Source organism: Triplophysa dalaica, chromosome 21, assembly GCF_015846415.1.
Source record: "Triplophysa dalaica isolate WHDGS20190420 chromosome 21, ASM1584641v1, whole genome shotgun sequence".
Taxonomy (NCBI): Eukaryota; Metazoa; Chordata; class Actinopteri; order Cypriniformes; family Nemacheilidae; genus Triplophysa; species Triplophysa dalaica.
Window position 1 is genome coordinate 8,812,639 of NC_079562.1, and position 27,866 is coordinate 8,840,504.

Here is a 27,866-nt window from a genome sequence, read left to right on the forward strand (position 1 = left end):
AGTCACAGGTTGATTGATATTCCTGAAGGTTAACTGATCTGGTGTTATACTGCGATGATAAGGGTTCCCTTAATTTTTTTGAGCAGTGTATATATAAACACTCTAAAACGTGCTGGGTTGTTTTTGACCCATGATTAAATATTTGACAGAACACACTGCTGGGTTAAAATAAGCCATTGCTGGAATATTTAAATAAAATTACATACCCCTTATAGAATTTGGTACTGATAAACCTAAAACGTTCACAATTAATCAAATTATGATATTAATCCATGCATCAGCCTTATGATTTAATGGTTAAAATAAAAGCAGGATTGTGAACATTTATGGTTGTATACGGTTTCAGATTTTTGTTATAATTACTGTTCTTGTAATTTTACACTTTTATGTTTTAATTCTACTGTATTTCAAAAGCCTATCCATAGACTGGGGCTGCAAAAGTATCCATTGGCTAGAAGTCTGTGTGTAGAGCATCTGTAATGTTATCCTGCATTGTTTCTGTTGAATAAACACTCAAATAAATACGAATTAACAGAGGATACCAAGAAACAAAAACTCAGACCTTGAAAAAAAACGCAGTCTTTGGTATCCTGTAAATGATTTAGTGCATTTTAAAAACAGAACGTTGAAATTAATAGATTAATAGAATTAATAGAAATAAAGTCTAAATTTAAACCGCCAATGGGTTTCGCTATAGCTACCGAAGTAAGTCATATGTGAATAGTGGTGAGTCATTATTGATTTAATTGAACCGGTTCAAACAGCGGATTCAGCTAGTAATTATTTTAATTAAGACCTAACCCGACAATATTATATCTAAAATATATTTCGCAGCAATAACTTGTTGTATAAAATCAATTTTACTTAAGAATTGGACATGCTGGTATTGGTAAAAAAACATAATCTTGTGCTTTTGCAAAGTGATGTGCGTTGTGGGATAAACGCAATAATTATAAGAGTTACTTTTTTTTAAATAGCCAGAAGTCTAAAACCTGTACGACATTGGTCATCAAAAATAAAATTAGAATAATTAAACAACATAATTTTCTTAAATTTCTCTTTTGAATTCCCCTCTGCATTCCAAGCTCTATGTGTATCTTTGTGTCCATTTTCCTACATGGTATTATAAAGTTTTATACGTTTATAAACTCATTGTAACGGGTGTGTCGAGTTAAAGATATGCTTTCTGCATTCAGACTGGCACGCGGGTTACCTTACCTACATTGACCAATCATGTGCGGTTTACGTTCGAACGTTTACAACTTTTACTTTGAAATTTTCAAACAGATACCCGCCTCTTGCGTCTCCTGCTTCTCGTTTCAAATTCGAATCGATTGTGTAGCGCTGGGAAATCAGACACGGCCGATTTGCTTTGCGAATATCCATCGTGTGTTGGTAAACGGCGTGTGCTACGGACTGCTTTGCCGATTGAAAAACGTGATCGGGAAACAGTTTGCCAGAATATACCCTGACCTTCCATTCCTCACGTTTACAGGAACACAAAAAAGCGAGATTCGGGGAGTGTCCGGCTGCGCTTTTTTGACTCCTCCCCTTACTGCAGCCGCCTACTCTTGTCTTCATTTCAGGCGAGGGAAGATGCATCTTAGTCGAGCCCACTGGAACAGCTGTTTTTCCCATCCGTTCAATTCGCAGTGAAAAATGCAAGTCACGCCAACTAATTTTCTCCTTTGAAATTCCTTTTCAATCGGAAATGTGTCAGAATACTGAAGTAAAAACGATCGCAAGTTCCGGTTCATGGGGAATGTAATGTGAATGTAATGAATTTCAGAATTTGTTTGGGTAACCCGATATTGATTCTGTGGAATATAATCCAAGTGTGGAAAACATAATTAATTCTTTCACTTCAAGTAAATAAAAAAATAAGACAAATTAGACCCAAACACTTTCTACAAACTTCCTAAATCACAACTAATAAACGTTCCCTAATCTTCATAAACATTTACTTAGTAATTTGTAATCAAAGTAACTTAGTGCAGCTGTGACATGTCAGAGGAGATCTGGCCCTCCCGGCTGAGACTGGTTTCTCCAGAGTTTTATCTTCTCCATTTATTTATCATTGGAGTTTGGATTCCTCACCACAGGGCATTGTTGGCTGGCTTGCTCACCGGGATACTGCATTTATTTGATGTTATTAGATATTATTAACTAGAATGATCTTGCTTGTTCTGTAAACACCATGTGCTGTGTTTTGCATTTCCTGTTTTTCTCCTGTAAAGCTGATCTGGAACAATCCACATTGAGAAAAGCGCTTTATTGATAAAATCAATTGAATTGAAGTATTCTTCTTTCCCCTTTGTGTGATAAAAGCTTTACACATGCTATTTATCGACACACATGATTTATACACACACTGCTTGCATGTGGTTTGGTTTAGAAGTTGAAATAAGGTTCAGTTCGTAACAGATGCTGAAGTGAATTTTCACGGGGGTGAGACTTATTTGGTGGCAAAGCAACAAAATAACTTCTTTGTATTGCTCACATTCAACCAATAATGGAATAATGGATATCTTTGATGTCTCTTCTTCCTCTGCTTTAGGCATGACAGTCAGCGCATGAAAGATTGTTCTTAATAAATTCGTAATAAAATGAAGCTTTTTTAACAATAAATATATTGTCATTATATCTAACATTTTATTACATACAAAAGTATGTTTTCACTGGCTGTCAAAAAGTAATTACATTGTAAACATTATGAGTCAACAGTTGGAACGGAGGATTCCAGGAATCAGTGTTTTGGAATGACAAAGAGGTTTGGCGTCTGAAGTGTGGTGGCTTGGTGAATCACAAGCATGCACAGAAATCTCCACAGCACATGCGAGATCACATTCTCTGTCAAAATTGGATAAAACGGTCTTGCTGATATCTTATTGACTTGGTTTGACGTAAACAATACAGTTCTTTTCAGTACATGCAAGCTTATCTGTGTGAACTTATTGTGGTTGTCCATACATTATCAATAGTGCATTAGGAAACACAAAAAACATTTCTATTTTCAGTCATTGTATTTAATTCTTTTTTAATTACTTTTTTCAAGTCAATGGCTTCGTGACCAAATTAAATAAAGCTTTCTGGAATGTTTTGATTGCTTTTGTGCAATAAACGTTTGACCACCAACATTCCACTTTAACAAACTCCATCAATAAACTTCTCCAGTCTTCCTGCCACACTAATCAAGACCTTCCGTGACAGATTGAAGTCATAAAATGACAAAAATGACATCTAAAAGCATTTAACCATGTGGATTCAAAGCCATACATATAAAGGCTAGTTCAGCTATTATAATCTGCATTTACTTTTAAATGTGATTATTTAGCTGATGCTTTTATCATAAGCGACTTGAAAATGCACGAGCATTTAAAGTTTATCAATGAGCTAATAATGCTTCCACAAACTCATCTGTTTTGTTGTAATTTAACAAAAGACATTCTTTCACACTAACTCTGTAGGACAATTGTTTCAATTTTATGTATGCTACTTTTTACAGTTTTCCCATTACTATTGTATTTGTACATGTTTTTTAATTAATTAGCTTTTTTTAAATTGTCCGCAATATCATTCCATAAACAGTAAGTAAAAAAATCAATAAATGTGAAAATGGTTTCATTAAACATTTGGGGCCTCATTTGTTAAACGTGCGTATGTACAGATTTGATCGCAGCGTGCGTACGCAGAAATCCACGACAGCGTTGATATTTATAAAATCGTGGAAAAGTGCTCAGCGCCATGTCAGGGTCAGAGGAGACGTAGGCCTACGTACTTTTGACTGTCCGAGTGCAGGAGGTTTTGTGCAAAATAAGTCATTCTTGTATAGCTTGTATACGATTTGGACGTTGACAGGTGCTCTTTCATATATCCATGACATTGTTTAGACATCTTTAAAAGGCGGAAATCTGAAACTGTTCAGCTTTGCGCAATTTCACGATCCATTTGCGACATAGATTTCACATCTTATAGAGAGGTAAAGGCCTACACACGTTTTCTGTGCGAACGTTCGTTCTATGAATAACACATGCGCACTTTGAGAAAAGATCGTAAAATCAAATGTAGGACGGTTTCTACGCAACATTTTATAAATGAGGCCCTTGGTCTCATGAAAACCCCAAATAACTTGATAACTTCAGCGTGTCATTCCTTTTCAATTTTCTTTCCCAGCATCTGCCACAAACAGATGACACATCCTTGAAATGTCTGTCTTGATGCCAAAAAGTTTTGTAAGGTACGACCACTGCACACATTTCTGGCCAGACAATGTTATTTTATTATAGTCATATGTGAATAAGCAATTTGTAAGTCTTGAAAGCAGTCTGAGACAGGAACAAACAAACAAATAAACATTAGATCATTTTATTGTGTTAATTGCAAACACATTGTTAATGTTGACTTTGCTAGGCATTCTAAAAACTCAGACTTTGGTTGCTTTTACGATTCCTTTTTTGGGACTGAGCAAAATGTATTGTTGTTAAAGTCGTTTAAGTAGTATTTGCCAATTAAAACATTACGTAAATATTTGCTTATGATGTAAGACGGAGCTTATAACATGGCTTTCGGTATGAACGGTATATGTATTTTTATATTCTCGCTCCTAATATTTTTTAATATTAAGACAAAACACCAAATTTTTCATGGAAGAAAATTAAGATTTTCCTCCCGTCTTTCTCTTTGTTTATATACCCTTTTACGTTTTCAAGATTTTATGAGAATATAAATGAAACAATTGTGCAAGGATGCTTAAAATATGTCCATATATTAATACATATTAAATCATGGCAAAGGACCACTTATGAGATCATTCATCCTCTGTGTTCAAGTACTTAATCCTGATTTTAGACATCTTTTGAGCATTGAGGTCCTGTATGCAGTTCAGTTTCATACATTCTGCCTTGAATAAATAGTTTTACCCATTTTCACAACTTATGTTTCTATTCTAGCACTTCCAGTTTGATTGGTACATTTGAGATGTTGTTTTGTTTTAGTACAAAGAGGCATATTTGGTAACTTACTTTTTGCTGTCTGTAAAATAGCACAGTTATAAGCAAAACTCCACTACACACTAATGTAATTATGAGGGCAGAGGCAAAAAAGAGGATTGTACTGCTGGTTTCTGTCATGGTAGAGTTCCTCTGTGTTCCTTTATCTTGTTGATCTACTGGAGTGTGGATCTCCTGCATGTCCTCCTGAGATCTGATGTCTGTAGAAATAATCTGTTGTTAATTATGTCGGTAAATAAACTTTTTATTAAATCACGAGCGAGTTGTATACCAACTTATGCACTTACCTTTTGTTTCAGGAGATTTTATAAAATGTTTTGGCTCCTTCGCCAATGTTTGGGTGTGTGTTTGGAAGTTTTCAGGAGGACTGTTTAGATGAACCAGTTGTTCAACCGGGGTGGTCAAATGTTTTGATAAATGCACTGCTGTTTTCAAAATTGTGCTTGTGACTGGTACCATGTGTTTGCTCATTTGGAGATTTTGAAAAGGTTTCTCTTTTGCAACAAGAGCCACTTCTATCGCTGCAGTTTTTAATTCAACTTTTGGGCGAGATGTTGCGGTAACCCAAGTCTGGAGCAAGTTGTGGGAATCCGATGATACTTTTTGGCTTTTTGAATCTAAAGACCTCTTGGCAAGTAAAATGGCGGTGCTTCTCTCCACATTGTTCTGAATGCTTTCTCCCGTGTCTCCTCCATTGGGGCCAGGCAAGGTGGACTGAAGACTTAAATTAGTTCCTCCAGGCGAGAAATCAGTTAATTCCTTTGACTTCGCGAGAGAAGGGGAAACACCCAATGTTTGCTCCATCTTTGAAACAGAATTTGAGGTTTTGTCCATTGAATTCAGAACGCTGTCCAAGAGGAAGCTTTGTAAATCTCCCACTGTTGGTTTTAATGTAGAAGTTGTCCGTGAAGAAAGTGTAGGACCTGGATTTGATTTTGCTCCTCGGTGTTTTACTTCAGTCTTGTGAAGTTGTTTAGTTCTCCCGGACGATCTTTGTGGTAATGGTGTAGGTTTTAGGTAAATGTTCCATTGGTTTGTGGAAAAGAGCATCTTAGATGGTGCACTGATCGCTGCTGGGCATGTGCACGGACATTCTGAGACCCCTGAAGGAACAATACAGACTCATTTAATTTAAATTATGAAAACAACAAAAACAAAACATGCACACATACAGTGACTTTGTACTGTTATATCACCTGGGGATTGGTCAAGCGGTTCAGCAGTGGATTCTGGGTAATCTTCTGTGTACTCCTCATCACAGTTCCAGTTTACAGGATCATCACTCCTAGTCATCAGATCCATGTACATGCGAATCACCTCCTCAGTTTTTACCAAAGCTGCCTTGGCCAAGGTCATGTGGATTTTTACAAACTTTGCAGGGCTGTTCTGTGAAATGCATTAGTAGATTAGTTTGTAAAGTCTTCATCGTTGGTGATTTCTCGGGCAGTTGTAGTAAAATGTGAAGATTGACTTTGTTACCTCGATCTCTTCATTGATTGAAGGTACGCATCCCTGAGAGTATAAGTTGTAGATGACGTTCTTCAGTGAATTCGTGTAACGATAATTGTCAGAGTCTTTGTCATATCTGAACTGTGTGTTGAGTAGATCCAGTATGTGAGGGAAGGCTGCTTTTATGTAACAAACAACACTCTGAAACAGAGAAAAAAAAAGAAATGATTATCATTTTACACATATAGAGGTCAAGTGTACGAAATTTTACCGCATCTAGCGGCTAGGTTGCAAATTGCACGCTTTGCGCTGGCTGACACAGGATTAATATGTCATCAAATGTTTTCGCTTTTTTGTGGAAGGAGAAAACGTATTTACAGATGCGCTCTGTAAAGCGGTTTGCCATGTTGGTCCATGGTGAATTCCATGTAAGGGGACCCGTGGTGTATGTAGAGAGAAAAAGGTCATTCTAAGGTAATAAAAACATAACGCTTCATTATGTAAGGTCAATATTGTTACAATGCCTATTCCCCCGATAGTGCCTCCGGACTACACATCCCAGCATTCTCCATGCTCCCTCACCTGTCTGGTGTTTGACATCACCTGCACCTGACTGTCATCCGCCTCATCACCGGACTGTACATATTCCCATTGAGTTCCTTTGTGCATTGCCCTGTCTCGTAAGTTCCAGTTTCTTTCGTGTGTGCAACATTAAAGAGTGTAATTATTGTTCAGCATTACCTCGGTTGTGGTCCATAACGCTCCATGACATTTATACACCGTTGAAGACATAGTAATGGATATTATATTGCATTTCTGTCAATAGATCCTCCTGATTCTCACACATTGCACCTGATATTTAAATTCATTCATTCAATTTTATTATGTAAATTTACCATATTAATAAATCATACCGGTTTGTTAGTAATTTACTGAACAGTGTTTTGCTTGACGTTTCATTCAGTGTCAATGTAGACCTTTAAAAGCTTATTCTGTGTATGGGTACCCTTGACATCATCATCATCATCTTCACAAGATTTATTTTTATATTTGTGGGAGCTTTTTATCCAAATAAAATTAAAGTAAATCTGTTGCAGGGGTAGTTCCCAGATGTGTTTTGCTCAGGCACAACATTTGGTCTCCCTGTTTGGAATATCTCCTAAGTGGGATACCAGCGTTCCTTCTATTGGTCATTTAGGAATATTTCTTGTAATGCCTTATTTAAACGGTCATGGTTTAAATATTACAAGCCATTGATATTGCAGGAGTCTCAAAAGGGCGTTTCAAGCTGTGATCTTCCAAACTCTTGAATGACTGATGGTTTCAGCAGTTTGTTTAAACAAGAGCTTTTCACAACAGTATTTGTGTTGTTGCCAGTGGTCCCCTTCAGTTAATGTTTTTTCTTCATACTGTAGCCTACATCCTGTGATTTAATAGTTTAATGAGTAATTTGATTACATTTCATGTCATGTGGTAAAAAATGTGAACATCATCACTTATCATGTGAAGGCAGTATACACAATACAACACAAAAATGTAATGTGTGTTTTTAAGAGGGAACTTCCTATTTTAAAGGTTACAAAGGCAAAACGTGGTAAGACTTTAGTTAAAGGCTCTATGTATAATGCATTATAAAGAGTTATAAACAAGTAAATTGCATAATAATTCTTCATAATGTGTGTTGTAATGCATTATATATAGTTATAAAGAATTATAACCAATTTAAAATATGTAGTGTAACAATGAATTGCTAAGTGTTGTAATGTATTAATTGTAATAACAATTATTTAAAAGACATTACAATGCATAAAAAGGTGCAATACAATGCTTTTAAACTACTTTTGAAATGTGCAGGTAATATGAATTTACTATACATTTTTGTTCCTATCTCGAGTAATCTATTTACCTTAAAATTAACAACGTACACTAGTTTACCTCCCTATCCCTATCATAATATAAATAATAGTATAGCAATTAAGCTTAATGTCTTTGATCCTATAATGTTTTGAAACATGAAAAGTTATTTCTATGTACTACTGTCAATAAATTGAACTCTACTGTGAAGTGTAAACATTCCATATCAATCATTTAAACTACACATTCGGTTTTAATGTCCGTGCTTAGCTACCCAAACACGAACAGGTCATGGTGTTGCATATTTCTTCTAACCTCCTGAGACTTGAAACGTGAGATTTGAAGCCAGGAGAAAATGATTTGATACGGTTGAAGTCTGCTAGCTCCTTTATAACAAAGTGCTGACAAGCCTAAACAAATTCTTGTTCGCTTTATAAAGCTAAATTACAAGGTCTGAGACGATTTATTACACTACAATTCCTTGGTTTCTTGCAGTGGCTCACAGTGAAAAACACAAATATAGTTTTTAGTCCATTGGTTTTAGCAGTTTTTCAGCTGTATACATGATCTCATAAAACATCTGTTTCAGATCAACGTCTCCGACTTTGCAGCATAGTTTGAAGATCGATGATACCAGAATGTCACCGATCATAATAGGCGTGTCGTGGATATCAAGTTCACAGAAATATCTTTTGAAAACAGGAAATTGAGTAATTCCTAGCTGCTTTTATATAAATCTCAGTAATCCAAAATCTGTCCATTATATAAAGCTCAGTCATGCATATAAAGAATTAAAAACATACAATACTTACCAGGTTTTGATGTTCAGTGAAACTGTATGTTATTAAACAACCATTTTGCAGCTGGTTTTTAATCTAAAAAGGAAAAAAATAGAGGAAATAGTAGAGGAAAAAATCAGTTTAGAAAGAAAGGATTTGACTGAGATCATTGTATAGTTGCTTTTCCCCCTTAAGCAGCCGGTAAGAATTCAAAATTTCCCATAAAATTGACCTCACAGCTGATCAAAAATAAAAATATATATTGTCTTACCAGGCGTCTCAAATTCAGGAGATGGCCCTGGGTGACAGAGTGCTTACATGGGCCTGGTACACCAGCATAGACCAAATGAAAGCACAGGATAAGGAAGAACCACTGATGCCTTATCTGTGTTAAAACAATACATTCTTTTAGAATCAAAATGACTTTTTAGCATTTTATATCAAAACACCAGAGTAGTGCTAAGGAATTGGCACCATACTACAGAGTCAAAAATAAAATAAGAAAGAGCATAAGAACAAGCAGGTTCCAGCAGCTTCACAGCTGCCTTTACTTCAGTAACTCACATTTATAAGGCTCCAGGTCCTCTGCTTGTACACTAAGTAACTGAAACGCTATTAATAAGCTGAGATGTCCTGTAGTGACATGATCATTTTACTGCTTCCTTTGTCGTTATCATACACACACCTCTTATAAGATGGAGTTACTTGTGAGGTGCTTTGAGATTTACAAAAAGGCAGCACAAAATTCATACAATAGATTGAAATAATATTTCAAATATATTTAAACTGAATAAAATAGATCCTTGAGGGGGTTGAAAGAAAAAAGTTCCCAGAATCTCATAAAGTTATGCCTGCGGTTAAACGTTTAAAAGCACGTTTTTCCTTCAGCAATAACTTAACCTTATTAAAAGTTGTATTTAAATTCCTCAGACAGAGTTCCCTACTATGCTCTGGTATGAGCTGAGGTATCAATACAATAAAACATGCAGTGATAACAGATCTAAAAAGATGAATACCATAAATTGCATGTCCCCGCTAGTGTATCTGTTCATAAAGTGGCCGTTCTGTACAAAAACAGCCAATGAAAAGGAATTAAATTCTAGGCATGTAGTTCTCCCATAGCAAACATAATGACCAATAATCTACATTAGTTTGAAAAACTGGCAGCACGTTTTGACTCAACAAACCTCAACAGTACATCCAACTGAAGCAATGAAATTTCCCGGGCCACAGGTTTCTTTTACATACCATGCATTGCTCAAGTAATGTGCCCCCAGTTGTTTAATGGTTTGGCTTTCTCACATCAAATGACTTGATGGCCATAAATCAAGAAATAAAAGTCTACGGAAAAAGTTCAACGAGTATTCGATGTAAGAAAAACATTCTGAGGTTACACAAGAGATCTAATCAATGTTCTTGTGAGTTTTTGTTCGGAAACGGGGTGATTCACAGGTAAACGCTTCTTTGTGATCTCCGTTCAATTCTTGACCAAAGTCACGCAAATGTCCATAAAAAAGATTATTCTGTAATTTTGCGCAAACAGTAAGATTGACAGATATTACAGTACACATCACTTTAAACAAGCAATCAACTTGCACCGGGCATAAACGCGATAGCCACCACATACCATATATCATGCCGATGTAAAACATGGTTTGCACAGGAGAAAGAACATGATAAATGTTTAGTTTAACCAAACTCTCTTACCTTGGCTTTGTGGGCTGTTATGTGTGTGTTCATCTGGCTGACCTGAGCACGTAGAAAAGAATGAAGTCCTCATGAAGACTCATTGGAAACCTTTTTGTTTTGCGTTTTGAACCTGATGAAGATACTGTTGCCCATCTGAAAAAGTTTGTGGGCTTAAGACGTATTTCTATCTGGTTGTTGAACTTGCTGGGGAACTGAAGAGTGAAACCATGACTTGATGAATGTTTCAAAGTGCCTGGGGTCTATAGTGAACCAATTAGGGGAGCTGGATTAAAGACCTCCTTCTCTGCCCCCTCCTTGGTTTCAATAAAACAACCTTTCTCCTTTTCTCCCCACTTAAACCAACTGATCAACAAAATAGACAAAAGTTACCCATGTGAGTTGCAGTAACATTGATTCTTTCTAAAAGATGTGATTTATGCAGGAATTTATGATTTTCAAATGTGTGGAAATGTGGGCTGAAGAATACATCTTTGGACACAGCAAAACATCTTGAGAGATGTATAGGACCCAATTCTCTCATTGTTAATTCACCGTCGTGCTGTTCCAGCCACAACCACACTCATGTGCTTCATAAACTAACTAACTGAATAAACTAAACAAATAACTTTAGTCCACACAGGTAGTACATTACAAGCTTCCTCAGCATACATTTGTGCTGAAAATGTGTTTTGTGTGAGAATACTTCACAACTTCTATTGACAACTTTTGTGTTGATCTCTTTAAATATTTTTTTGTCATTTTCCGATCTCTTCGTTCCATGTCACTTTCATTGTCTGTAGAAAGGCAATAAAACACATTCTCTTATTTATATTGCATTTCAGTGAAGAAAGAGAAACAAGTGTTTGGAGAGACATGAGGGTGAGTAAATGTTGACAGATGTTTAATCTTTTAGTTATCTCACACTCGAAACTCGAAATGTCGACACCTATGTTGTTCAAGAATTATTGCCACATACCTGATGTTAAAGCTGTTATGACTTCTATGAAAATGGAATAAAAAAAATATTATTAATACAGATTTCCTCCAGATTCCAGATGTCTTATTTAATTAAACTGCTTGTAAACATAAATTCTGTGTCTGTTAGAAGTAAGTGTAATTATTATCTTGAAACGAGCTGATTCACGTCAATTAAAGTATAGTGTATTAAATAGATGATCAATGACATCTTGTTTAGAATACACTAATGGTCTAAAGGACTCTTGAATGAATGAAGGCTAGGAGACAATGTCAACAAAGATGCTGAATATATTTTTTTATGCTTCCTTTTAAATCCCTGCTCTGTCTGTCATTGACACAATGAAGCAATAAGCCCCAAGAAGCTGCTTCTTGGGGCTTATTGCTTTTATAAAATGGTTATTCCATATGTGAAGCAAGGTTTCATAAAATGAGTGAGTGTGTGTGCCCTGCGATGGGTTGGCACTCCATCCAGGGTGTATCCTGCCTTGATGCCCGATGAATCCTGAGATAGGCACAGGCTCCCCGTGACCCGAGGTAGTTCGGATAAGCGGTAGAAAATGGATGGATGGATGGATGGTTTCATAAAATAAAGTAGATAAAGGGATATTTTTGCTATGGGTTTTTTATACATCTTAGATTTCGGATCAACCAATCAGAATCTAAGACAAGAACTGATTGTTTCAAGTAGAACTCTTCATTATGTATTCATTTGTTTTTTATATTTAAACTCTTCATAAGAAGAGTGATGCTAAACATTATACAGCTATACAGTATCTTAACCTAGATATAGAGCACATATTGTGGACCATTTTGTAAGCCAACAACAGCTAACTAAATCTTACGAAATCATGTGTCAGCTTTTATATGTTTGCATTTCTAACATGTGTTGCAAACTATACTGTATGTGCGACTTGGTGACTTTGTTTTTCACCCATATAATGTATGTTTGCTGAATGATTTCCAGTATTTGTGAAGAAGAAACACATGTCCAGTTATGTTGGTGATGGGGTGCTTGAGCTTTATTCATAGATCTGTGGGGCACAAAGTGTGGATGTAAGTTTATCATCGAATCCATTGAGGTAGGGGTTGAAAAACTAATGTTACTTTGACAACACAATCTATATTTTATTAAAGATCAACACCTATTTTTAGGACAACTTTATCCAGTTCAAAGGGTATTTAATTCATAACATTCTTTACATTTTTTAAGGCAAATGATGAATCGAATTCTGTGAAGGAATAGAATTTGTTACACATAGTCCACATTACACCCCAGTAACTATGAACACATGCTTTACACATGGGCCACCTTTTCAAAGAAAAAGGGTGAATCCATTATAGGACCAAAGTATGTGTGCTGACAGTAGATCACTGTTCTGCTTCCGATTTGGGGAATCGAGAGTTAATATTCAGCTATGCTCTTGTTATTCAGCAGTAAATATTCAAAGTATACAACAAAGACACAAAGACACGCTTTTAAGATGTACATCAATGAAATAACGGACATATTTACCAACATCTTATAGATTGTCAGTTCTTATAGATAGTCAGTTCGGTTCAAGGGATCAAAAGCCAAATATCTTAATTAAGATTTTTTAACACCTTGTACTGTTTAAACCAAACAGATAGAATGCAGATTTTATTTTATTTGTTTCTTTACGGAATTAGAATCTAAATCTCATAAATTCCTCAATCTCTCTCTTGCTTTGAACATGGTCATGGGATGTATTTGACAAGACAAAGGTACTGCCATTCAATTTTATTAACCTTAAAAATATATATATTTGAAAACCAAAACTGTTAATTAGAGTGAAAATCTAAAAGTTATATTAACAAAAGTTGAATGAAGCAAAATGACATCTTGACAATCTTTTTTTTTCTTCTCTCTCTTGGGCTTTCTTCATCTCGCTCTCTCGCATACACACTTTGGCCCTCCAACCTTAAATGCCATCTGATATTCTTTTGGTTTATTAAATTTCTAAAGCAGAGGCACATTGTGTCACATGACTTCCCAATATTGGTGGAACCACATGTATCTGGAGCCTCTGAAAATACACTGTGGCTAAAATAACGCTTGGAATAGAATACATTCTGTTATAGCTTTATAATTTTTTTAAACAAGTGTTCTATTGCTCTTGGACATCTACCCGACCTTATTTAGCTGTTAACCAATATGTGCTCATAGTGTGGCGCTTGCGGCTTAACGTTTGGGCTGTTTTTAACAACCCTAAACAGCAGTACTGGGCTTTTGGGACTTATGTTCCAAGAAGATTTTCTCCCTGTTTTCCCCACAATGTATGTAGCACAGACCGCATGTTAGCTATACTGTCTAGCAGGCATATTAATGAAGTCGAGCCCATGGAGAGATAGCTATAATGTGAATTTCCCGCAGGGAAATGCATTTCATTAGGAAATGCAATCCAGAACAATTCACGGTTTAAGCAATAGTAGAAATCCGAATGCTAGTCCCATTTTTTTTAAAGAAATTTGAGCTAAAAAAGACCTGGGGAGTGGGAAGCCATTTTACCATTGATCAAAAAGGTTGCTGGTTTGAGAACCGGCTAACCTTTGACCTTGCCCGTGTTAAGTGGACTTTCCTCCAGGCTCTCTGGTTTTCTCATAAATTTGAACACATGCAGGTTAGGAGAATTCGGATTCAATGTCTGTGGAGTTTCCAGTCCTTGCCGTTGCTGTGCAAAGAGGTTACATGTTTTCTCAGAATGTAAAAGTGCCCCTCTGATAATCAATGTAAATAATAACAAATACAGTCCTGATTCCAAAACCTTCTGAAATTAGTGAGGATGCTCAAAAATATTTTTGTGAACTGTGAAAACAAGACTTCTTTCATTAGAAATCAAAAACATTTACAATGTTCCTTGAAGTCAACGTTTTCCGAAAGTGAATTGAAACATCAGGTAAGAAATAAAATTATTTAAGAAATAAATACAATTTTAATTACAATTTAAGAAAGCTTTAAAGCAATTTTATATAATTCTTTCACTCAGCATTCATCCCTTATCCATCTGCTCCTGCTGTGCAGATGGGCTGTGCATGGATGCTGGTATTTCTTTATTTTGCATTATTTATCCCTTTCAATTTAATTTCCAAAACAATGCCTTTATAACAGACTAAAATAACATTCAAACTGAGTGCAGGGGAAAAGTGTTATGCTAAATACATTATTGCCTTTTGTGCCTTAATACAAGTCACTTCACGTATACTTTTCTTTTATTTCTTAAGTTTCATTCAAGTTATCAAAGATGTTTATAGAATACTAAATTGAAACAGTTAATACGCTGTTGTTTCTGCCAGATTTCAATCATTTTTTAAATTATCTAACCGTTTGGCAGCAGGCTGTTGAGGACAGCATTATACAAAGCTTTTTTCTGGATATTATTCAATCGAGTTACTAAAGAGTTATCTAAGGTATTGTTAAGCAACCATGTAACTTGGAACCAATCCTATTACATTTCCTTTGGTTCCCATCTCTGCTCTCTGGGGCCACACACCCAAATCTCTGCTGTCAGGGTCTACACACCCATATATATTTTGTCTTGGCCCTGGGCCCTATGAAATAAAGGCATGGCCTGCCTACACAACCTGGCAGTCTTCCCGTTTCCCTGTCTTTCCCAGTGGATCATCCTAGTGTGTGTTCTTCAAAACAAAAATATGATCACAGACTTCACATCTGCCTGTCGACGAAGTCTGTAGAGGTACCTTTTCCAAGATGCAAACTCTCATGGCTGACATGCTGTATAAATATGTATTTTATTTTGCACTATTGGAACGGAATAAAAGGAAAGTGTGCTATAGAATGGATGATTAAAAGAGCCACTAAAAAAGGTCAAAGTCACTTAGAAATTGTTAAAAAAGCAGAGGACTGTCCTTGCATAACTGATTATGCATTGACTGCAGTGCGTGAGTAGGGGTGAACAGAATATCGTTGAAACAGCATTAGGTTTCAGATGATCCAGGTTTCCTTCCCACTGTGCGAGAATGAAACGATGAAATAAAATCGTCTGAGAATGGTCTGTTTTATAACGTCCCTCAGTGTGAGACTACAGGATTGGAATTTTGATGGTTGATTTACCTAAACGTAGGGAGATAAATAAAAATAATGTTTTTATGAGGTTCATAGTTTTGCCACTCAGAGATTACATACAAGTGTTACCACCACATTTTCAAAGGATTACTCTTCTTAACACCTGTCATATTTTAAAGAATTACAAGAATTTAAGAGAGCGTTTGATTATATGTGACTAGTTGGGACTACAAACTTGGACCACCAGCTAAGCAAAATAACAGTTATCCCTTAGAGTCTCAGGGGTTGGTCGTGGGATGGGTTGGTTATGTGCCTGGTTAATGAATGGACTGTGGGCGATCGGTTGAATAATTCTTAGATGGGAAAAGAAACCTTTATTTATTTTTAAATAATTTGCAAATTCATAGAATAAGAAAAAACATTTTATACATCTTTGATAAGCTGAGGTAACTGTATCCACCCTAGCGCCGTCTCTCAGGAGCAGTGTGCTTTGGAGGTAGTTCAAAACAAGCACAGTTGTCAGCAAGCTTGCTGTGGCTCTCAGTAGTCTGAGAACACCTAAAAACAATGACACGCACACATGCACATGCACACACATGGTGTTTCCTTTGCATTCTCTTACCAGCAACCCCCAAAAATTCAACTCTGTCTAGACCTACAAAGTCATGTGACTACATAGCTCACATGTCTTTTCAGTGTTTTAAGGTGTTTTCAATATGAGTAAATAACATCAAACGCACCCTAGTGTGTGCCCAGAACATTCTAAACCATACTAGTGTATATTATATTGGTGGGTTTAGCTGGGTCTGGTTAAGTAAACTAGCAAGTAAACATAGGGGTTGACAAGGGTCATCAGGAGACAAACATGTGCTAGTAACTGGCTACGCTTTTTCCAGCAGGACATGAACAAGTGTTTCCATTCAAACTGTGGCATATTCCAAACGTTTGTACGGGGTCTTTCTGCAGGGGCCCTTGCAGTATTTTAACTCGATGGGACGTACAGTAAAGAAGACTTGAACTCCCCCACTGAGGGGGCTTAGTGTAAAATTATACAGGGATGTTGAAAGTAATTATGAAATTCTTAAAGAATACATAACATGACATAATGAAAATTACATTTCATACAGTGTTTAATGTTGCCGTGTTTGAAAGTAAGCAGTCTGCCAAGTTGTAAAACACGAAGGTGAATGAATAAAGTTATTGGCTTGGAAAAAAAAGTGTTGAGTCTGAATCATGCAAACGAGTCGTCCCTTGTCCGATTCACGAACCGTCGTGGATTTACGTCACTACATATAGTCCCAGGACTGCCTGCAAAAATCTAAATCTTCTCCCCTAAACACTGTAGCTCGTGAGCTTCATTCGTGGTAAACCAATCACAGCAGACTAGGTCATCTGACATATCACATTAGAATAGGTTAGCGGAAAGGAGGGGATTAGACAGATGAATCTTTGAACGAATCATTTGAGAGTCAGTCAAGGAACTAAGGTAAGAACAACTGGCTATTGTTACAAAATAATAGCATTTTTACACCTTCTACTTACATAAACTTGTTGTTGGACACTCCATAAACCAAAGTAGGACCTTAAAAATCCCTAGTTATGTACTATTTAATTGTTGTTAAGAGTTATGGTTGTAATTCCAAAGCTTAAGGTTACCATCGTCATGACTTTTGTTTGAAAGCTAGTTTTCTTGTTCGCAGTCTTATTTTATTAAATGGTGTGGTTAATTAATGTCATTTTCTTATTAGTCCAAGTCAGTATAAATAGTTTTTTTAGTTAGTTTTGTTTGTTTGTTTATTGTAGCTAAACTAATATGTAATAATTAAGCACTTGTTCCAATAAACCTAGGGCTAAAATAATTGTTACAGCATTATTTTAAATGCTTATTGAGATGAAATGCTAATATTTCTTGTTGCAGTATATGTCCATTTCAGTATTAGGAACAATCTTATTGAGGTTTCTGAAATGTAATCCATCTTCATGGCTTGACTAATGTTATTCAGGTGGCTGATGTAAACCATTACTTGAAATGCTTTACAATATGACAATCAGCGTTCTTGCTCGCCCAACAGGTGGAAATTAAAAATATATACAGAAATTCCCAATATAGACCTGGTCTGTGTTTTTCCATAGCAGGGGGAAAACATCCTTTGACCTCTCATTGGAAATGCATCGTGTTAGCCAGTATAGGGTTCGAAAAAATCACTTTTTTCCAACCCAAAAAAGAAACAACCCAACGGAATGTCCTGAGGTGTCATTTCGCAACTTTTATTGTTACCTGATGAGTTGCCAGCTAGGCGACTGTAAAAGCAGTATCCCAGAGTCATTCAACAGTCTATATTTTTATACCATGTTTATTAAAGGAGACATTTTTTTGCTGTTTTTGGCTTTGATTATGTTTTTTGGGTGTTTAACAATGGATGTTCATGTTTCTAATAAAACAAAAACACTTTATATTTCACATATTTCAAGTCTATTTTTCACCGCTGTCGCCTTTCTAACAAAACGACTGGATTTCTTCTGGTATATATAAAGTCCTTCCTTCCGAAACGAGTCTGATTGGTGTGTGAAGATGTCCCACCCATACCATAACAGGGAGCTTATGCTTCTCAGGCTGTTGTGATTGGTCGGTCCCCCTCTCAGTAAACGTGAATTCAGAAAATTTGGCTTTTAGCAGTAAACGGTAAGAATGGCGTAATCTTCACTTTATCAGTTAAAAACATCCGGAGGTCTGCTAGTGCATGTTCAAACGTCAATCTCTGTCAATCTTTGATAGAGATCGCAATTTGTATTCCTACTATGGTGAGGGAAATGACACCGGACCGAATGGCGTCAGACCGGTTATATTAATTAACACAAATAACAGAAGCATTAGTTTTGCCGTTTTTAATTGGACACGAATTGAATAATAAAACAAGCAGATTGACCAGGAGATATTTGTAAGCAGGACTTCAAAGGACGTTTCATAGAAGTGTTTTAGAGGTATGCACACACAAACACACAATATCAGTGTATTGCAAAGAACGGCTTTCACAGCCGATGTTAAAGTCATGGAAGCTGTTATTTGACCGTTGGTTATCTTAAAATGTGTGTAGCTGAATTCTTATTCAGCTGTAGGACTGTGATGAAAGTGAAAGTGGAGTAGTGCGTATTCCTTTGGGTGGAGGTTATTTAAAGCACTCGGAATAGTGACATCATGTACCAAATTTTCTATTATGTTGATGTTTGATATCAATGGTAAAGAAATGTATTTAAAATTTGGTTATGGTAGGTCGTTCTCTTTCATCATCTCATTTCGAGATTCATCTACGGGAAGGGCATCCGTACCTTATCTCTGCAGAAGCATAGAATTGCACCAAGTCAATGCCAGGTTAGGCCCCACCTGAGAGCACATAAGGTCTGCCTGTGCTGTTGTTCTCCAGTTCTCCAGATCTCTGCTCGAACACAGTTCGGTTGGTTTTTACGCTGCTCACTGTGTGTCTTCAGGAAGACACATCGTCCGATCTGCCTCTGCCAGATGCCTCTGCCTCGTGGATTTTCTCACCTGCCCCCTTTCCACAGCTAGCGCCAATGATTTTAATGAGTTTTTCGCTGATACGTCGCTCCCTAAATCTGCCGCTACTCCAGAAACAGCTTGTCTCGGGCCTGCCTGGCCGTGTGCGGGGCTCTTGCCCCTGAGGACTCCCATGAGCTCTGTGTGGTGGGCTGTGAGTGTCAGTGAGCTACATGCATTCTTAGTTCTCTTAGTGCACTAAATTCTCTCTGAGTGGAGATAAGGTTTTTCTTGCCATGCACAGTCATGTCACCAAGCATGCATTCACATTTCTGCCTGGGTGTCATATATGTGTTGCTGGGATAATTACATGTGTGTGCCTCATACATTTCCTACCCTGCGAGCGCACACCAGCTGTGTGTGCATCAGGGTTTCCAGGTGCATGATTATGGGACGTGTCAAGCACCGCCCCCTTGGGGATGGCCGTCCTTTTCTAGCTTTTAGAACCTCAGTGTGAGTGTATTTGGCAATCGGTGAGCTGTCCATGTCCTCAATAGAATAGTGAACAATAGGTTTCTCTCGTAACCCTGGTTCTCTGAAACATAGAGTGGCGAGATCCACCAGCCCTGTCTGCTGTAAGAGAAGCAAATATACTTACTGGAGAACAGCAGCGAAGGCATATGCTCTCAAGGTGGTGGGGCTAATCTGGTATTGGCTGCGCGCTTCTGTCTGTCTAGCCAGACTTGGTGCAATTGGATGCTTCTGCAGAGGTCAGTCAGGTATGGATGCCCTTCCCATAGGTCGATCTCTCCACTCGATGTTTCAGAGAACCTGGGTTACGAGGATAACCTATTGTTGATTTGGTTTAAGCCACAAAGCTGCTTCCTTATAATGGACGTCTACAAGGAGGACAAAAGTGTGTATAAGGGTTGTTTTAATCAAATAACAGTTCAGTATTGCAATTAAGGTGCAATATAAGCATTCCGATTTAAGATTAGCCACTCATTTATGATTTAGCGTTCTTGTGGTTATAACTACAAAACTAACTCTATGAAATAGTGTAAGATAATAATCGGGGTACAATAAAAAAAATCACAGAATTAGGAGACAGGACAACACCGGTCTGGTTTTCCACAGTGTAAAAAACTTCAGATCAGGCTTTTTAACTTATTAGAGATGCAGAACTTCGTATAGAAAGTTTTCGACACTGCACCAAGTAAAAATCTGTCGTAATCATTACAAAGAGCGAAGATCAAATGCCTAACAAAGTCTACACACATTGATTGTAATGCATTGACTTTCCCCGCAGCACAAATGGAAATGATGTATTTGTGGTCATTCCCAGCTATACCGACCAAGTCTTTTATGGCATTTGTAGGAACATTTCACCCAAAATGAAAATTCTGTCATCATTTACTCACCCTCAAATTGTTCCAATCTGTATACATTTCTTTGTTCTGCTGAACACAGAGAAAGTTATGTGGAAGAATGCTTGTAACCAAACAGTTTTGGCCACCATAGACTACCATAGTACATTTCTATTTTGGGGTAAAACGTCCCTTTCAGGGCAAATACAGACGATCTCTTTCATTAGAATCTAAATTCTTAGGCAGATACTGTACTTAATCTGTCTTTTGTTTTGGAGGGGGGGTTTATTTGATGTTAAAATATTCTCGGCAGTGTCATTCCAGTACATAAACATAATGCTGACTGTGGCTCAATTGAATTTTTGTGTAAAGACTGATGTAATGGGAAAGTTTGTATTTACTTTTATTACAAACAAGCAATTTCAAACAGGACATAAAGAAGTTCCCCTAAGGCCGCCTCTTGAGCTACCGGTCACCTTCACAAAGTATTTAGCAATGGAATGCTTGATATTTGAAACACGGGGAGTAATTGGGGACTGACGCACAACCTTTGAAAGAATAGAATAAAGCTGGACCATGGCTGTGTCTGTTTGTGTCTCGTCAGGCAGACGCCAGTAAAAAATCTGAGGATGTCAGAGGTCATCCACTAGGTTTGTTGTTGGATGTCAGTCTGAGTGAAATCACAGCAGGCTTAGTTTACTTCCTGTTAAATATACCATGAAATAACATTTAGCTCATTAGTTAAAATCAGACTTTAAGGAGTTCAGAGAAAGCAAGTTCTTAAAGCTTCGGCAAATTAGGTCAACAAAGTGAATTTTGTTCTCACTATATTATATTATGAGATCAAAGGATTACCAAGCTTCTGCTTGGTAAGGGTGAACATACCCCTCCCTAAAATCCACACGGCCGAAATGCTTCTCCTTTGACTTGAAATTCGGACACAAAATCAGGGAGAACCAAAACATCATAAAATGCGGCAACAAAATAGAATGTTTCAAAGAAACGCTTACATCTCGCTAGGATACGCATTTAAAAAAACACAAAGACAACAAGCTGCCTATATGAGGCTGTAAATTACCAAACTAAACCACGTCTGCGACTTCAGCATTGACATGGCTATGCAATTAGTGACAGCTGAGCAAACTGTCCTGGCCGTTCCCCCAGCTGAGTTCCCACCTCTCCCCCTCATCCAGCTTGGTAGTGTCCTCGATCCCGGGTCAGTTATTCATTGCTTTAACCTCTGGAGCTCACAGTTCCAGTTTCCAAACCCAAGAATCTACGTTCGGTCCACACAAACATCAAAGGTATGTCTTGGTCATGTTTTTCTTCTACTGCTGTGCAAGGCTCCCTGGTAATCACTCTTATTCTGAATGCTTTTGGAAGTGGATTGCATGCGATTGAATAGGCCCAAGAGAGCCTGAATACCGACGTGTCAGGATGAAGGTGTCAGGACTTGCGTACAGGGCTGGTGTGGCCCCCTAAGAGAAAGCATGGAGGGAACTGTATGTGAAACCTTGGTCACGTTGTCTGATTGCTGTACAGTACAATTGTGGGAAGCGTGCTAGAATGTAGGTTGTGTACTATTGACCTCATCTCGTTGAGAAAGATATGTGATATTTTGTCATTTCAGTGTCAAAGGCTTAAAATCGATGATATATTTGGTTGGTTAATCGGTTATTTACATTTACATTTATGCATTTGGCAGACAAGCGACTTACATCGCAATGTCCTATACATTTATACATATGTATGTGCAATCCCCTTGGATCGAACCCACGACCTTGCATTGTTGACGCATTGCTCTTACCACTGAGCTACAGGAAAGCTTTAGGGAATATTCTTGTTTTCAGAATGACTCTAGAGTCTAGGTGGATATATAATGCTGTATGGGAAAAATATTTTTTCGCATACACTAATGTCAGCCATTATATTAAACAGTGTTTATCTGCATTCTTTATTGAGATATGAAATGTTCCATATGCACCTTATACTGACGACAGAATACTGTTATTACACATAATAACTTTATTTGTTTTTAGATTTATGATGGATTCAAGTGTCTGTGTAAAGTCTATGAACCGTCAGGCTGTCATTGTGATGTGTACTAGTTTTACATGTTTACTTGTCTAAGCTGCTGGGAAGAAATGCTCTTAAATGTTAAATAAAGTAGTCTTATATGACAGACACTCAGGACTTAAGACAACCTTTGTAGACAATTCCATGGGGAATAAAGGAGAACATTGCCAACAGAAACAAAATTAAACATTTTTGTTGAATAGAAAACTGTTACTAAATACAAACTCTAGAATGTTTTTCTTATCGCAAATTAGAAATCCCTCTCCCAAATCCCTGTTACATAATATCTAAATTCACAACATTTATATGGCACTTACATTTTCTCCTATAGACGGCGATGTTACAAACATTTCTGGTATTGACCCTGGTGGGCTTCAGTGTAAGTGCCCCTCCGGTGGATTCTGCAGCATATGACCCTGAGAATTATGATGTGGACTCGGATACGTGGGACCTGAATACATATGGAGAGACATATGATTATGATGATCTGGATGAGGAGGTGAGAGGATGAATAAGGGAACGACCACGAAATATAGCACCTGTGCCTTTTTGTTATTCGAAAGATGATTTGATTGGACTAAACATTTGTATACAACTTGAAAATTATGAACAGGCCTATTTTTATTTGCTTCCACAGAGAAGATAAATGTTTTTTTATGTTTTTTGACCTAACAAATTTAAAAACTTCACAAATATCCCTTTTTAATTTGATAAGATCTTTACATTTTGTCATTACGGTCTTGTTTATCATTCACGCTAAACGTCATTTTATTTGACCTCTCAGATTGTGGTTGGGACGCTGGCTCCTCCTGTCACTCAACCACCTGCTATAGTTCCTCACCCGGACTATGTGGAGGAATTGACTCTGCCACCCCGTCCAACAAAATCACCTGCCCCTTCCACCCTGGACTTCCGTGCACCGGGACTGTTTGGTCCTGACACAGGCTTAGGTAAAAACATAACTGTTTGACAGATGAAGAAATGAGTTTTAACAAATCAATGGTTTTAACTGTGCGTTTGGCGCCATCTACTGGTTAAAACGTTCATAACACGGTCATCTGTTTGTGTACAGGACTGCCCACTTGCCTGCTGTGTGTGTGTGTCAGAGGCAGCGTGTACTGCGATGATTTGGAGTTGACTCAGATTCCTCCTCTTCCTAAAGACACCACACACTTCTATGCTCGCTTCAACAAGATCACTGAAGTCAAGGCTAAAGATTTCATCAATCTCAGTAAGACTGTTTTTAAAAATGTGTTTTTTAAATAAATAAATATTAATGTAAAAAATAAGAACTATAACGATTACATTTATAACAATTAGACATATACAAGTAAGCTGTATGAAGGTAAAATTTCTACACTCTTTCTTTAAGAATGTCCATTCATTAAAGTATTAGTTCACCTAAAAATGCTGTCATCATTTACTGCCCTCTTGTCATTTCAAACCTTTAGGAACTTCTTTCTTCTGCAGAACACGAAAGGAGATATTTTGAAGAAAGTTGGTATCCGAACAGCACTGGACCCCATTCACTACTATTGTATGAACGCAAAACCAATGCAAGTGAATGGGGGCCAGTTAAAAGCATTCTTCAAAATATCTACTTTTGTGTTCTGCGAAGCAAAGAAAGTCATACAGGTTTAAAATGACAAGAGGGTGAGTAAATGATGACATCATTTTTATTTTTGGTTGAACTATCACTTAATAACAAGTTGTTACATTGATCGAATGTTGTCGGATTCATCAGGCCTGAGTTTTTTATCTTTTGGCAGATTTTCATAGTTGTGAAGAAGACAACGTTCTTAAAAATTCACATTGGAAGGGTTTTCCTGTTTAGAAATGATGTTGCTGATGAAAACACGAAGCATGAGTCTTTTCAATTACTGCTAACCACAGATCTCATATAAATACAAAACAGCCATTCTAAAATCCAATAAGGAATTTCTCAGGCAAGCCATGTTGAATTAGCCTTCTGGGTCAAACTGAAAAGATCTATCATCTGTAAGACTTAAACATTTTATCCAAAGGCTATTTTTTATACCCTTGGATAACTTGAGAAAAGGATGATCACAAGATACCTGCACTCAGATTCTTTGGCTTCTGTTCTCAGATCAGCTGCAGAGGATTGACCTGAGTGGAAACCAGATTAGTAGAGTGGATGAGGATGCTTTCCGTTCACTGTCTCAACTCCAGGATCTTATTTGGGCTGACAATAACATCCAGGCCCTGCCAGAACTCCCAGCCAGACTGAAACAAATCGATGTCCGGAATAACCAGCTGAGGAGTGCCGGCATGCATGCTGAGGCTTTTAAGGTGCTGTATAGATATGCATAATTTACATTTAGTCATTTAGCAGACGCTTTTATCCAAAGCAACTTACAGATGAGGTAAACAATGGAAGCAATTGGAACAACATAAGGACAACAAAAAGCACAAGTGCAATAAAACTGTTCTCGTTTTGCCTTCCACAGTATCAGTGTTGGGTGTAACTAGTTACTAAGTAATTAGTTACTTTCATTTAATTACTTTTCCCTTGAAAAAGTAAAGTCAGGCATTACTATATGTTTTCTGTAATTTAATTACAGTTACTTTTGATGTAATTAGACTAAATACTTTATGAAATATATGCGTGTTCAATAGTGTAATTGACATCAAAATTCAAAGTCTTACTTTAAAATCTGTGCTTTAATGTATAATTCTCACATTTGTAATACTTTGGTCAGTTAATAATATTATTTATTTGAATTAATTCAATAAGCAGTTTCATGTCTATCCTTGAATCACTTAACTAATCAAGGTTGATGTAGGATATAGAAAGTAATTAGTAATGAGTAACTAAATACTTTTTGGACAGAGTAATTTGGACAGTAATCTAATTACACTATTACCTTAACTTTCTCTGCGGAACAGGAAATGAAAGAACTGCAGTTTCTGTATCTCTCCAATAACAAGTTAAACTACATTCCTGTACCCCTGCCTGATACCCTAAGAGTACTTCACCTGCAGGTAGAAAACAACTCGTTCTTATCTCCATAAGTCTCTACTGAAAAAAATAAATACCATCAAAATGCTTTTGATTTCTTTCAGAACAACAATATCCAGAGCATAAGCCAAGACACTTTTTGTAACAGTCATGATATGAGCTACATACGGAAAGCCCTGGAAGATATCAGGCTCGATGGAAACCCTGTGGACATCAATCTCTATGCACAAGCTTTTTATTGCTTACCGCGTCTACCTGTTGGCACTCCAGTTTAGCAGAAAATGTCTCATACTTTTTTCTAGTTTGTGTGTGTGTATTATCTGTCATCTTTGAACAGAGTATTTGAATTATCTTAGGTACATTTCTAAAAATCTCACTAGACAAGATCAGTCATGACACAGGAAGTCAGAGCAAGAATATAAAGTGAAACGCTTGTTCCCTTTTTCACCACAAAGTGGCGCCCTTTTCCACTTTCTGCTGTTTTGGGGCAACGATTTGTGCATTTCTAAAGCCCTTCTTCACCTGTTAAGAGATTTCATTTAATCTCATAGTGATTCTCACTCTTTGAGATCATCCAGCTCTTTATTAATGACATTATGCTTGAATCTCTCAGTGGCTGTTTTTCATTCAGAAGTTTGTCAGGAAGTATACAGTTACATCTATTTTTAAATCAGTTTCTTCATGTCTACAGGTTACTTAGCAACTGTCAAATATTTATAGTTTGACATTTACCCTTGCACACGGTGTGATACCCCTAGATGATTTGCACTGGAAGTTAAGCACCTGTAAAGTCGCCAACAAATTTAATCCCAAAAGAATGAACAGGCTTTCAGACTCTACGCTCGTTCTTTCAAGGCTTTAAATAAACACTAGAGTCAGATTGGAAAACGTGTTGCACGGTTCTTCATTTCAGACATCCCTCACCGATGCTTTGCATAAAGTCCAGATTTCTGTCTGAATAAATCACAACCTTAACTGCTGATGTCGGCAGTGCATTACTGAGACAAGTCATGAGAATGGTAAATATAAGCACTACTAATCTCTCCCCTTCCTTTTATTCTGACCCCATTCTCCTCACCCAACGATCCTCTCATTGTCATTTGCCTAATGTTATTTGCACAAGGGCTCATATCATCCTCCGCCCCTTTTCTGTCGCATCTGCCTCCTTTTTTAACCTTTTACAGGCAGCCGGTGACTCACTTGATAAAAAAAGGAGGAGAGACAACCCAGCGGCTGAGGTCCAATGATACACAGCCTTTACGACTACTGAGCTGTTTGAAGACGCCAGTTAATTGGTACATGAAAAGGAGACGTGTTTGCGATGAGGATGCAACAAAATAAAAAGGTTTTGTAAACCAAATGCAGGGTGCCTGGTACGAGGGTCAGGAGTGCACCTGCTTCAATGCCACGGATTCGAGTTCTCGTCTGTATTCTCTCCCTCGTTCTCTCTGCCGCACTCTGCCGGGTTCATGAAGGTGACCTTGCATTCTGTCTGAGCTCATCCATTGATCTCATCACTGAAAGACCCTACGGGCTTCCCTCCCACATGATTCAGGGGAGGGAGGGGCTTTAGATAGGTGCATATGCTGTGTGGGTGTATTTCAGCTGTGTTTATGTGTATGTGTGTGTAGGTAGCAGGTGAGGAGAGGGGCTAAGGAAGGCGAAATGTTTTAAACGCATCTTTTGAACGAGCCATCAAAAAGCAAATAACAGGCATACAAAGGTTCTCTTCAGCTTCCCACATGAAAACTGACTCAATTGTTATCAAATTCTTAGGGTTGTTTGAAGCTACTTGCTGACATGAGGACAAATAGTACAGTAATAATGACAGTCAGTGAGTCATTTTTGACTACTTATATGGGGATTTTTACTGTAAAAGAGCAGCTCAGATATTCTCCCAGAAAATGTATTTGTAAACATGAGAGAAACTAAAAACAGACCTTAGTATGTTTGGGCGGAACTAGCCCTTTAAATAAATGCACGTCACCTCAAACCCAAATTCAAAATGTCTGAATAATAGATAACTGTCTATTCTATAAGCTCTCATCAGCGTAAAGACAAAAGAGAGATGAATCCATTTCAACTTCAAAGCACAGTGGTTTCTACTGCAGGGTAGAGCGACAATTGTGCCTCGGCAGGGAAAGGGGGAG

At 37.4% G+C, this 27,866-nt stretch overlaps 2 protein-coding genes across 2 annotated transcripts; one reads left to right on the forward strand and one right to left on the reverse strand.

Annotated features, from left to right (window-relative positions):
* Positions 1-4,405: 4,405 nt before the first annotated feature.
* Positions 4,406-10,974, reverse strand: csf1a (colony stimulating factor 1a (macrophage)). Its single transcript, XM_056735104.1, has 7 exons — positions 10,799-10,974; positions 9,363-9,476; positions 9,125-9,187; positions 6,489-6,659; positions 6,206-6,395; positions 5,297-6,112; positions 4,406-5,209 (listed from the first exon to the last, which is right to left on the reverse strand). Exons 1-7 carry the CDS (start codon positions 10,829-10,831, stop codon positions 4,941-4,943), a joined length of 1,656 nt encoding a protein of 551 aa, XP_056591082.1. The 5' UTR covers positions 10,832-10,974; the 3' UTR covers positions 4,406-4,940.
* Positions 10,975-21,906: 10,932 nt separating this feature from the next.
* optc (opticin) lies at positions 21,907-26,529 on the forward strand. Its single transcript, XM_056735221.1, has 7 exons — positions 21,907-21,964; positions 23,068-23,235; positions 23,521-23,686; positions 23,809-23,967; positions 24,844-25,046; positions 25,644-25,739; positions 25,821-26,529. The coding sequence occupies exons 2-7, from the start codon at positions 23,074-23,076 to the stop codon at positions 25,989-25,991; spliced, it is 957 nt and encodes a 318-aa protein (XP_056591199.1). The 5' UTR covers positions 21,907-21,964; positions 23,068-23,073; the 3' UTR covers positions 25,992-26,529.
* Positions 26,530-27,866: the final 1,337 nt, after the last annotated feature.

Coding starts and splice junctions, on each gene's coding strand:
- csf1a (XM_056735104.1), bottom strand. CDS start 10,831: ATGAACACACACATAACAGCCCACAAAGCCAAG. Junction 6,660..9,124: donor TCACTGAACATCAAAACCTG/GTAAGTATTGTA, acceptor TCTCTGTTTCAG/AGTGTTGTTTGTTACATAAA. Junction 5,210..5,296: donor AAAATCTCCTGAAACAAAAG/GTAAGTGCATAA, acceptor TTATTTCTACAG/ACATCAGATCTCAGGAGGAC.
- optc (XM_056735221.1), top strand. CDS start 23,074: ATGTTACAAACATTTCTGGTATTGACCCTGGTGGGCTTCAGTGTAAGT. Junction 23,687..23,808: donor TGGTCCTGACACAGGCTTAG/GTAAAAACATAA, acceptor GTTTGTGTACAG/GACTGCCCACTTGCCTGCTG. Junction 23,968..24,843: donor TAAAGATTTCATCAATCTCA/GTAAGACTGTTT, acceptor TTCTGTTCTCAG/ATCAGCTGCAGAGGATTGAC.